We start from the raw sequence: 12,510 nt of genomic DNA, 5'->3' as shown, positions 1-12,510 counted from the left end.
ACAGGAGGCGCAGGAAGGCTGCACGCCGATGGCATATAACTGGCCGGACATGGGGCATCCCTAGCGCACCCCTCTCCTAAAGCGAAGGAGTGCCGTCAAGGACCCATTAACCTTAATCAGATACTCCGTGGCGGCATACAAAAGTCGGATTCGGGTGACAAAATGCGTCCCGAAACCGAAAGCGTGCAGAGTTCCGAAAAGATAGTCATGATCCACCCTGTTGAGCGCCTTCTCTTGATCGCGAGATAGGAAGGCGACCGACAGACCAGCCTCCTGGGAGTGATGGATGATGTCCCGGACCATATGTATGTTATCGTGGATTGTCCGGCCCAGGACCGTGTAGGACTGGTTGGGGTGGATCATGTGGTCCAGCACGGCGCTAAGGCGAGCAGACATCACCCTGGTGAAGATTTTGTAGTCCGTGCTGAGAAGGGAGACTGGGCGCCAGTTCTTAAGTAGGCGGAGATCGCCCTTCTTAGGCAGCAGGACGATAACTGCCCTGCACCAAGAGAGGGGCATCTCCCCGGTCGCCAGACTTTCCCCCAGGACCCGCGTGTTCTCGCCCCCCAGGACATCCCAGAACGCCCTGTGGAACTCCAGTCAGCCTGTCCAGCCCCAGGGCTTTTCCCCTCGAGAGCTGGTCGAGGGCGCCGGTCAGCTCCGCCAGGCTGAGCGGAGCTTCCAGATTTTCGCCACCCTCTGGGCCGACCTTCGGCAGGTCCTCCCAAAACACTCAATGCGCTTCCTCATTGGACGGCTCCGGAGAGAACAGAGCCCCGCAATATTCTCGGGCCCTGTTGCTGACGCCCTCCGGATCTGAGACGAGAGAGCCGTCGTCGGCCAGCAGCGTCAAGAGCTGCTTACGGACACCCTGTCTTTTTTCCAGTGAGTAGAAATGGTGGGTGTCGCGGTCCAGATCCCGCAGGAACCAGATCCGCGACCTCACGAATGCGCCTCGGGACCCGAGGAACTGCAGGTCCTTCAGCACGGCCTTCTTCGCTTCGTACACCGTCCGCAGGGCCGGGTCCTCGACGACGTGACTGACACGGGATTCCAGGTCGAGCACCTCTTTTTCTAGGCGCCCGACCCTGGCCACCCGCCCCTTGGTCGACCCCCTCGCATACTCTTTGCAGAAGACACGGACGTGAGCCTTGCCCACGTCCCACCATAACCTCAAGAAGGGGAAGACCCCCTGCTTCCTTCTCCAGTTGGCCCAGAAATGATGGAACGAGTCCTGGAACCGCTCATCCTCCAGCAGCTGGTTGTTAAAATGCCAGTACGCGGACCCCGTCCTCGCGCGGAGCGAAGCGAGCTCCGCCCACACCAGGTGGTGGTCCGAACACGGCATCGGCCGCATGGAGGCCAGAACATAGGAAACGTATGCCCGAGACACGTAAAGGCGGTCGATTCTGGACGATCCTACTCCAGGCCTCACCCAAGTAAAGGTGCTGGAGTCGGGATGGAGATTTCACCAGACATCCACCAAGTCGAAGGACCCGACCAGGTCCCTCAACTTCTCGATCACCGTCATGCTCTGCGGGGCACCGGAGCGGTCCCTCGCCTCGAGGGTGCAGTTGAAATCCCCTCCGAGGACAATGCAGTTGCCGACGTCGACGGAGCCAAGAAGAGCGGACACTTCTTCGAAGAAGCGCGTTTGCTGCGGGCCAGGCTGAGGGGTGTACACATTCAGGAGATGGAGCGGCACGTCCCCCAGGTGAACCATGACGTGCAGCAAGCGGCCTGGCACGTGCTCCTCGACCCCAAGATCTGCGGCTGAAAATGCGGGGCCAGCAAGTTGGCCACCCCACAAGAAGTGGCAGTGAGGTGGCTCATGCGGACCTTTCCTTGCCATTCCAGGAGCCACGTGGCTTTGTTTCCCGGAATGGTGTGGGTGTCTTGCAGAACACACACCGCATATTTCCCCTCCAGCAGGAGCAAAATTTTGTTAAATCTACGGCGTGCCTCTCTGCTGCCATTGATGTTGAGGCTGGCTATGGTTATCTTCATGACAAAAGCATAGTGCAACCTTTACTTAATCTATTGTGGCGGGGGAATGGAGTCATGTATTGACCTCCACTCCCTCAGCAGCCCAGCGAGGAACGTTTTGAACTGGCGCAGCTCAAGGCTTTGCGCCTTTGATAAGGGCCCACCCGCGGCCATGGTTTTAGCGGCAGCGCGGACGAACCTGATGAGGAGCGCCAGCTCGGACCATTTTTCCAGGGGCAGGTGGGCTCGGTTGCGGCGACCCTGGCTCTGGACCATAAAGTCCCGGAGCTCCTTTACAGGAATGAGGGGGTACTCAGCAGCGGGCACGAGGAGATCCACCACCTCACTGGCGATGGACTCCAGATCTTCACCCGCGCCCTCCACCGAGTCCCCATCCCCCTCCGGCAGGTCGCCGCCAGCAGCTGGTCCATCGACCGCCCAAGGTACAGCAAATGGCCCGGCCACTCCATCCGCCCCTGGCTCAGCCCCAGGATCGTCGGCAGAGGAGTCCCTACTGGGCTCTTTTAATTGTGATGCTGGGTCAGGAAGCGGCAGCAGAAGGCACCGGGGAACATGGAGAGACCTGGTTGAAGAACCGCTCCAGGTCCTCCAAGTCCCCCAGCTCCAAGGTTGGGGGCGAGGGTTGGTGTTCTTCCCCCTTCCCCCCGCCAGCCCCCAGCCCAGCGTGTGTAGGTTCTTTAAAATTATTAAAATTTTCTTTATCTGCCAGATCGAGCAGATCCCGGGAAATGTTGTATATTGGCTGGGCGGGCTCAGGTTCGGCCTTTTCAGCCCCGCCCACCTCAGTCCCTGGGACGCCCGACCCGGCGGCGACGCATTCCTCCGCCGGCCCCAGGCCCCCACAACAGGTAGATCTTCCTCACCATCCCCGGGAGGCAGAGGCTGGGCAGCCTCGACTGTCTGACCCTCCCTGGGGACAGATTCCCCCCGCCTACGGCGCGGTTTGGGGGCGCTGGTGGGGACGCAGGACATGCGGCAGGCATCGACTCCTCCGTGGAGGGATGTTGTTCTCCCTCTGCCTCATTGGAGCGGGGCCTCCTTTTTTGTCTGAGGGGGATGCGGAGGCAGGGAGACCTCCATGTGTGCCGAGGCCTCCCGCTCTGCTCCCCCCTTTTGTTTTTCTTGCCCGCGCCCGAGCCTCTCTGCAGAATTAGTCGCTTGCCGGTGACAACGGGTAGGCCGAGTGTGGTGATCGGGCTGTCCGGCGCACTGAGGGGACCCGTCTCGAGGTATTTCACCTTCCTCCACGCCTTCCTTCCGCCCGGACGCTCTCCCTACCCCCCGCCGGAGGCCATGAAGACAAAGGCCTCCGACGATGTCCGCGCACCCACGCGGAGGCTACTAGGGGGAGGGGTGGCGGCAGCGCCAGCCTTGGCCGCCTTTGGTGTTTTGGCAACCTTGGAGGTGGGGCAGTTCTTACGAACATGCCCCACCTCCCTACAGGCATGGCACCGCACGCCGTCCGACATCCAAAAGACGCGGTAGGCAGTCCCCTCGTGCACCACGTTGAAGGTGCCCTCCGTCGTCTCCTCCCGCGCCAGCCGGACAAAAAGCTGGCGGCGGAAGGAGAACACGTGACGCAGGCTGGTCTCCCTGAGGCCAAGCGGTATCGGGTTAATCCCCGACCTTGCCTCCCCCAGTTGATGTAGGTGGGGGAGCAGGAGCTCAGCAGGAAAAAAGGGCGGGACATTCGAAAGAATGACACTCTGCGCGGTGGCTTCGAGAGGGTCCACCGGCTGGAATGTCCCGCCCACCATGAGCCCCTTTTCAGGGCCAGGGACACCGCCCGCTCCGACCCCAGGAAGAACACAGCCTTCCCGGACACCATGGAGGCCACGACAATGGCCGAGGTGCCGACTACCCCAGCCATCGCCCGCACGCACTCCTTGATGCTCATAGTGGGGTGAGTGTAGCTCTTGACCCCATGTTTTTTAGTTATTAATCTAAATGGTGGCAGGGCAGCAGGAGGCGTAGGAAGCGCCGTGGCTGCGGATGCCGCTTGCGCGTAAGTCTTAACTGGCCCTGCCACCGACGTGGATGGGGTCGCCATCACGGGGTCCCTTTAAGGGCTACACTTACCCCAGAGTCACAGACCTTAATTGTCTTAATAGGCCTTGTTAAATGTGTGAGCAGAGGGAGCTCTTAATGAGGCACACCTCTCCCCTAGTTAACGATTGGGGAGGGGCCTTGCTCCCTCTGCTCAGTTGTCTTGATTTTTTAATTAGGAGGAAAGTGCTCTCAGGGAGAGAGGGGAGAGACAGAGAGAGAGAGAGAGAGTGAGGGGGTGGGAAAGAGGGAAGCTGTGAGGGCAGGTCTCCCCTCACAGTGCTGGGTGGGTGTTTTGCTGGGGTGCACTCCCCAGATGGCAAAAGAACACAGTCTTATTAGGTGGTCTTCGGGTGGGTGGGGTTTCTGCCTCGACCACCCATTCAGGCAGTGAGTTCCAGACCCCCACCCTCTGCGTGAAGAAATTTCCCCTCTAAACCTGCCAATTACTTTAATTCCCCTGTGCTAAGGGAAATAGGCCGTTTACGGCACAGAAGGTACGGCATATTCCAGTGAAGGTAATACTGAAACAACTAATATAGTTACAGCAGTGACAGATAAGAAAGGTGTGGGAGGAAGGCAGCATCAGGGCGGAAGGACAGTGAGGGTTTTTTGCCCTCACAGAAGGACTCCCAAGACCTGACCAGAAGTGACCCTCAAGCAATCTCGGATACAAACCGGTCAATGTCTGTCGAACATGCAGACATCTAGATCGATAAATAACAGAATATGGCTCGGGAGGGGATGTAACTGATGACCTAATTCAAGAATTTGAGATTGTGGCGAGCAGTAAATCTGATTGGTCTCTTTAAATATCCAATCCGAGAATTACAGAACAATGGAAATTGACAACGTAGCGAATGAACCAATCACAATCGTTGCCTTCACCAATCCCTCATTAGCATAGGGCTGTGGGCGGAGTGTGGGGCAGCCTATATAATGCGAGCTCCGAGCTGAGTTTACGTCATGTCTGGGTCGGATTGAACAAGGTGATGCCTGAAGAGAAGAAATCAGTTACTGCCAAGAAAGGCGCCAAGAAAGTGATCAAGAAAACGCCACCGAAGGGCGGCAAGAGGCGCAGGAAGTCGAGAAAGGAGAGTTACTCCATCTACATCTACAAAGTGATGAAGCAGGTTCACCCCGACACCGGCATCTCCTCCAAGGCCATGGGCATCATGAACTCCTTTGTGAACGATATTTTCGAGCGCATCGCGGGTGAGGCTTCCCGCCTGGCCCATTACAACAAGCGATCCACCATCAGCTCTCGGGAGATCCAGACCGCCGTGCGCCTGCTGCTGCCCGGGGAGCTGGCCAAGCACGCCGTTTCGGAAGGGACAAAGGCGGTGACCAAGTACACCAGCTCCAAGTAAAACTCCACGCTGTCCTGACAGAACAAACCCCAAACACAACGGCTCTTTTAAGAGCCACCCACAACGTCTCTGAAAGAGCTGCACAAACACATCACCCTTTAAACTCAATTTACTGTAGTTATTTCCTGAGCAAGTGTGTTTGACAACATTTAAAGTTCCAGCTGTAGATTTAGATTTGAATTCTCAGATAAGTTTTACTGTCTGGTTCAACCTTAACTTCGCTGATGAATTTCCCTCCCAGTAAACTGCACACACTGTCCGTGGTCGCCTGCCAATGAATTATGATCTTATTTTAGGAGGTGAAACTCAGACTTTAGTCCCCTCATTCTCTCTCAAGCCCTTTTAAATATAAAAAAAAAATCTAGTTCGGCTCAACCGGCTTATTAATCCGAGACTCCGAGTGCAACAGCCCAGACTGGGAGTTCTTACAGAGACCAGAACAGGGAGTTTGAACCCTGTGTCCCTCTTCTCTTTTCACAGAAGAACTCCCAGTTCTGGTCTCACTCCCGCCTGTGCGGAGGATCGATCCATGATCTGTGATTCCCAAATTGTACAAAGATTGAGCTGGAATGTGTCCCGTTACAGAAGGTTTGAAACTGGGCCCGAATTTCATCTTAATTGTAATATCCTGGAATTTGGAAGCAATATGGAATACGACAAAAGGAAATAAAAAGTGTTTGGAAATCTTTGGCTAATGGTGAATTTATTAACATAATCCGCATTGTAAAAAATATTGCCGGGGTTTTTGAAATTGAAGATTCGTTGGAAGTCGAACAGTAATTTTCGCCCTCTTTTCATTGGCGGGCTAAACAGATGGTGATTGGTCAGCGGAAAAGACCAATGAAATCCACTTCAGGGCGACCAATCACAGGTTCGCTCTCTGCATCCCTCCAGAAGCTATAAGAAGGGCCGATGTGGGAGGAGTTTCTCATTCTTTGTCTGAACTTGTGGAAATGTCTGGAAGAGGAAAAACCGGCGCTAAAGCTCGGGCCAAGGCCAAGTCTCGCTCCTCCCGAGCCGGACTGCAGTTCCCTGTGGGCCGTGTTCACAGGCTCCTGCGAAAGGGGAACTACGCTGAGCGTGTGGGTGCCGGAGCCCCGGTCTACATGGCTGCTGTGCTCGAGTATCTGACCGCTGAAATCCTGGAGCTGGCCGGCAATGCGGCCCGCGACAACAAGAAGTCCCAGACACCTGCAGCTGGCCATTCGCAACGACGAGGAGCTCAACAAGCTGCTGGGAAAGGTGACCATCGCTCAGGGTGGAGTGCTGCCGAATATCCAGGCTGTGCTGCTGCCCAAGAAAACCACCACTTCGTCCAAGACCAAATAAAGCGGACAAGATTTAATCTAATAACCCAAAGGCTCTTTTCAGAGCCACCCACAGTATCTGTGAAAGGGCTGCTTACTGTCTTAATGGAGTCAGAGCCCTTTAATTCATGTACCTAGAGATTGGTCTGTTTTAGACCTGTAAACATAGAAAATAGATGCAGGAGTAGGCCATTCGGTCCTTCGAGCCTGCACCACCATTCAATAAGATCATGGCTGATCTTTCACCTCAGTACCCCTTTCCTGCTTTCTCTCCATACCCCTTGATCCCTTTAGTTATAAGGGCCGCATCTAACTCCCTCTTGAATATATCTAACGAACTGGCATCAACAACTCTGCGGTAGGGAATTCCACAGGTTAACAACTCTGAGTGAAGAAGTTTCTCCTCATCTCAGTCCGAAATGGCTTACCACTTATCCGTATGGGGGAGTTTTCAGTTCCCAGTCTCTGCATTACGGTTCTCTGCTCAGATACACTCTTCCAGTTAACAGCGAATAATTGAACTACAGTTGTCACTCAACAATTGTATAAATACCGCCACCGGTTCCTCAAATATTCTTTAGTCTATCTGAAAACTAGAGAGTCGGCGGTGATGAATTAATGTAGTAATAAAAGGGCCTAGTTTAATTTTGGTCTGGTTTGAGATAGTTTGAATGCTGCTTCTGTTCTCGGGAGCTCCGGCCGTTCCCGGGCTGTGTATTTCTCTGCTAAGCCAGTCAGTTTAGACCGCACTGGAGCAGCGAGCGATGTACACACACACGACCTGGGTCAATTGCAGTGCTTCCCAGATCTGCCTGTCCCCATTCTCCGGCAACACCGAATGGGGAAATCTGTGCTCTGCCCCGGGGAACTCGAGGTCAGAGCGATGCAAAGCCGATGTCAGTTTCTGAAAATATTAAAGGGTTCATTAGTTAATCGTCAATAACTCCTATGTGAACGGAGTTGGTATATAAACACACGATCAGTAATCAGTCCCACACCCTCTGCCCGTCCCTACAATGGGTTAATGAACAACACGAAGCTCTGGTTACAGGAGATGGCAGCTCTTTCCTTTGCTGATTTGGTGGCTCTGAAAAGAGCCGTTGTTGCACTTGGTGCTGAAGCTTCGAGCCGAGGCAGGGGGAGTCTAGGCGCGCTCCCCGCGGATGCGGCGGGCGAGCTGGATGTCTTTGGGCATGATGGTGACTCGCTTGGCGTGAATGGCGCAGAGGTTGGTGTCCTCAAACAGCCCCACCAGGTAAGCCTCGCTGGCCTCCTGCAGGGCCATGACTGCCGAGCTCTGGAAGCGCAGGTCGGTCTTGAAGTCCTGAGCGATCTCCCGCACCAGGCGCTGGAAGGGAAGTTTGCGGATCAGCAGCTCGGTGGATTTCTGGTATCGGCGGATTTCCCTCAGAGCCACGGTGCCGGGTCTGTAGCGATGAGGCTTCTTCACTCCGCCCGTGGCCGGAGCGCTCTTCCGGGCCGCTTTGGTCGCTAGCTGTTTGCGAGGAGCTTTCCCTCCGGTGGATTTGCGCGCTGTCTGCTTGGTCCTGGCCATTTTCTGAACGGATCTCAACACAAAAAAAAATCTGGGACACAGGGACTGTTAATGCGGAGCCTCCTCTGGGGCTTCCTTTTAAAGTGTGTGAGGGTCCGCCCCAAGGGCTGTGATTGGCTGCAGCCCGACCGCCAATCAAGTTTGAACCAAGCACCGAGAGTGAAAATGAAGGGCGGGGATTACTGGGCCCTGATTGGCTGAACTGAAACTGACAGTTGGTCAATTTCAAAAAGCCCGCCAATTTCACAGTATCAACCAACAGAGATTAAAGAAACTCTAATTTCCCGCCAGCAATTTAAGAATCCCGCTCTTTATAACGGCGATTGTGCCCCATTATAAGTCACCAAGTCCATTTCTCTGTAACATTCCGGTTTGAATTCTGTTCCATTCCCTGATCGGTCTGTACCGGGCGGGAATAAATCCCCGGTCACTGCTTCCTGTAAACATAAAGTCCCGCATCGATCCCGCCAGTGCCGTCCCATTTAACCGATTCTCACAGAAACCTCACATGACAGGAATTATCCGTGAGGGAAGACTATAATGTCTGGGTAAAGGGGACTGTGTATCCCACCCGGTAATTGTGACTGTCAGCCGAAATTTCTGATCTCTCACATTTACAATACTTGTAAAATATTTAATAATTCCCATATTCCTACAGCGACTACACTCCAAAAGTACTCGATTGGTCTTGAGGCGTTCGGTGGTCGTGAAAGGCGCTATATAAATCCAAATATTTCTTTCCATTAATTAAACAGCCAAAACCATTTCCCAACCAAATTGTCCACGCTCCCATCCCCAGGTCACTGCTCTCTCTGTGAGGCGGTGGGTGGCTCTTAGAAGAGCCTTTGTGTTGTGTTTGGAGGAGGGAGAAGGGTCGAGTTAATCAGCCGCCGAATCCATAGAGAGTGCGGCCCTGCCGCTTCAGAGCGTACACCACATCCATGGCAGTGACCGTCTTGCGCTTGGCGTGCTCAGTGTAGGTGACCGCATCCCTGATCACATTCTCCAGGAAAACCTTCAGCACCCCACGGGTCTCCTCGTAGATCAGGCCTGAGATCCGCTTGACACCGCCACGGCGAGCCAGGCGGCGGATAGCTGGTTTGGTGATGCCCTGGATGTTATCACGGAGCACTTTACGGTGCCGCTTTGCTCCGCCTTTACCCAGTCCTTTACCACCTTTACCTCGACCAGACATGATGATTCTTCACTCAGACAGCCGCTGAATGAGAAGCGAGCTCCTCCCGGCTCCATTTTATAGAGCCGGAGCCAACCTGACTGAGAAAGCGCAGAGTGAGAGAGGCGGGAAGGGGAGGAGACAGAGTCAAGATTGACAGACAGAGCAGAGAGCGGCCTCTGGTCTTCCAGCTCCGCCTCCAGCTTTCTGCAGCCGCCAATTTCAAACCGTTTTCCCACAATAGAACCGAAACACAGCGCTCCGCACAAACCCTTACAGACTCGGAATTCATCTTCAAGGCTTCCATGAACCAGAAGCTTTTAAATAAAGTCCCGTTACAATTAACAATCGCGAATATTCCCGCCTATATACAGCCCCTTCCCTGTCAATCTCAGACCTTGTTCCATCTCCCCACACTTCCTCTCAGAGACGGGTTCAGCAGTTTACAAACACCTTATTCCAGCTGATTTGGAGAATGTGGTGTTTGGGGTTTGAGTTGTGAGGCGGGGTATCTCCGCCAGTATCACTGTCTCACAGACTCTCCCACTGAATCTGTGAAATGACAATGACCAGGAGCTGAGACTGGAGCCGAACACATCCCCAGTTACAGTGAGGCCCGGGCCGGACATCCCATTCTGTGGGTTTTATTGCAGACACTGGGGGGAGGGGTGGGTGCAGCCAATATCAGCGAGTCACCAGGGATCCTGGCTTCATGTTCAATGATTTCTGTCTGAAATCTGAGCCCGGCCCCGGGACAGGGATCATTTGATTCGGGGATCAGCTCTTTTCTGAGAGGCGTGGGTGGCTCTGAGAAGAGCCTTTGGGTTCAGATGTTTACAAATTGCACTTTTTATTTACTTTTTGGGCGCTGCTTTCTTGGGTTTTGCTGATTTGGCCTTGGCCCTCGGTTTTTCCACCTTTTTGGCCGCCTTTACCTTTGCGCCTGAGGCCTTCTTCGTCACCAACTTCTTCCCAGCCGCCGCTTTCGGTGTCTTTTTTACTGTTAGCGCCTTCTTGGCTGCTGGTTTCTTGGCCGGAGATTTCTTGGCTGCTGGTTTCTTGGCCGGAGATTTCTTGGCTGCTGGTTTCTTGGCCGGAGATTTCTTGGCTGCTGGTTTCCTGGCAGGAGATTTCTTGGCTGCTGGTTTCTTCACCTTCCTTCCCACTTTCCCCTGGTTTTCCTTCTTAGCGACTTTGAAGGAGCCCGAGGCGCCCGTGCCCTTGGTCTGCACCAGGAAGCCATTTGTCACATTCCTCTTGATACTGAACCTGATCTGGGACCCGCGCTTCTTCACATCCACGCCTTTGGCCGCCAGAGCCTTCTTTATCGCGGTCAGGGACATCCCCTTGCGATCGCTGTCATCGGCCACAACCTTGAGGATCTGTTCGCCCAACGTGGGACCGGCTGGCTTGGAGCGGGGAGCCGCCGCCTTCTTCTTACTGGGAGCCTTGGTTTGAGCAGCGGCGGCAGGAGGAGCCGTTTCGGCGGCTGCAGTGTCAGTCATGTCCGCGACTCTGTGGAAAATCTCTCTGACAGTCAGAGCTCGGTCAGAAATGAAACGGGAGGCGGCGGCACAGAGCAACTTAAAGGCAGCGAGCGGACGGGGCGGAGACATCCTGCTGTCAGCTCCCCGCCCCTCCAGCCTCTCTGTGTTTCTCTCTCCTCATTAACTGTCCGATTCCAATTCAACCCTGGCCCTCCAGAGTCCCAGACTGGCCTCTTTCTGTCCCGAAGACCGGGATGTTTGTTGTCGAGAAAGTTTCATCCGAATTGAAGGCAGCAATTTGGATTTAAACCCGTTTCATTGCTGCACTGATCGCGCTCTCTCACCCGATCGCGGACATTTTCTCTGTTTTTCGACTGAAATTTGAAATCACATCAAACTTGACGTTTAATTCCCACTTTAGATCTGAGCAGGGCAGCAGGGCGATCCTGTGACAGGGAAATCTTTGAATTTTACACAAGAGGGACTCTGGAATCCGGCGATGAGACGGACACACAAACACAGTGACATTAGTCTCACCCGGCCGTCCCTTTAACACACTCTCGCTCACACAATGTTCACAATCTGCACATTCACAACACAAACTGTCCCAGATTTACAGCTCCCAGCACAGGGTTTCCTCTCCGCTCGGCCTGTGCTGCCGATTCTCGGGATTAGTTGTAGTTTCCCAGCTCACTAAGTGTTAAACACTCTGAGACTGGCGCTCCTCACAGTGCCTGTTCCAGATTCAGGGGCAGGAGCCAATCACAGCAGAGGCTGGCTTAACCCATATCTGCTGTTAAGTTGTTGTATTGTTCGCACGCAGAAATATGTTTGCTTAACGTGAAAATATAAATTATGTGTTCACCGTCGCACCAGCCTCTTTGTGTGTCTCTCTCTCCTCCTAAACGGAGGGACATTTAACTGTAACTGGTGTCCTATCCATCTCATACTCAACACCCAGAGATGGCTATCAGAGAGAGCGACAGAGACACAGTACCAGTCTTAAACTCCCTAACTGTGTCTGCTTATTACGCTCTATGATACTATCACACATTCATGTACAGCATCAGCGGAAAAGAGAGAGAGACAGGCACAGTATCAGTCTTACATTGTATATCAGTGTCTCCATATTACGCTCAGTCACAGTGCCACACCGTCATGTATTGCACCAGAGAGAGAAACAGAAACATTCTCAGTGTTGTACTTCCAACAGTGTTTCCACATCGCGCTAAATAACAGAATCCCGCCTTAACAGACAGTTCAAGAGAAAGGGGGATAGCGGCAGAGAGAGAGTGGGCTGAGAGAGAGAGAGAGACAGGGGAGGCAGGGCGGTGAGACACAGAAACATGCACAGTATCAGTTCCAGACTGACCTGTGAGGTCCGGTTTTATCCTGAAAGATCCCATTGGAGAGACAGAAGATGCAGTCCCCTCTCTCACTGATATTGTACCACAGACAAACACATTATTAATCCCACACTGCGGGACAGTGTCAGAGAGTGAGAGAAACAAGGTCCCATATTTAACCCTCGCTTGCCTGTTGTGCTCCCTGTAATCTTGCAGCT

General features: G+C 53.8%; 2 protein-coding genes across 2 annotated transcripts; both read right to left on the bottom strand.

Moving 5' to 3' along the window:
• Positions 1–9,168: 9,168 nt before the first annotated feature.
• On the bottom strand, positions 9,169–9,480 carry LOC139253743 (histone H4). Its single transcript, XM_070873532.1, has one exon. It carries the CDS (start codon positions 9,478–9,480, stop codon positions 9,169–9,171), a length of 312 nt encoding a protein of 103 aa, XP_070729633.1.
• An 833-nt stretch (positions 9,481–10,313) lies between these two features.
• Positions 10,314–10,964, bottom strand: LOC139253746 (histone H1-like). The gene has a single exon (XM_070873534.1). The coding sequence runs from the start codon at positions 10,962–10,964 to the stop codon at positions 10,314–10,316; it is 651 nt and encodes a 216-aa protein (XP_070729635.1).
• Positions 10,965–12,510: the final 1,546 nt, after the last annotated feature.

This window comes from Pristiophorus japonicus, unplaced genomic scaffold (assembly GCF_044704955.1).
Source record: "Pristiophorus japonicus isolate sPriJap1 unplaced genomic scaffold, sPriJap1.hap1 HAP1_SCAFFOLD_510, whole genome shotgun sequence".
Lineage (NCBI taxonomy): Eukaryota > Metazoa > Chordata > Chondrichthyes > Pristiophoridae > Pristiophorus > Pristiophorus japonicus.
Note: the sequence above shows the minus strand (reverse complement) of the source record. Positions and strands in the feature narration are given on the sequence as shown.

Coding starts and splice junctions, on each gene's coding strand:
- LOC139253743 (XM_070873532.1), bottom strand. CDS start 9,480: ATGTCTGGTCGAGGTAAAGGTGGTAAAGGACTGGGTAAAGGCGGAGCA.
- LOC139253746 (XM_070873534.1), bottom strand. CDS start 10,964: ATGACTGACACTGCAGCCGCCGAAACGGCTCCTCCTGCCGCCGCTGCT.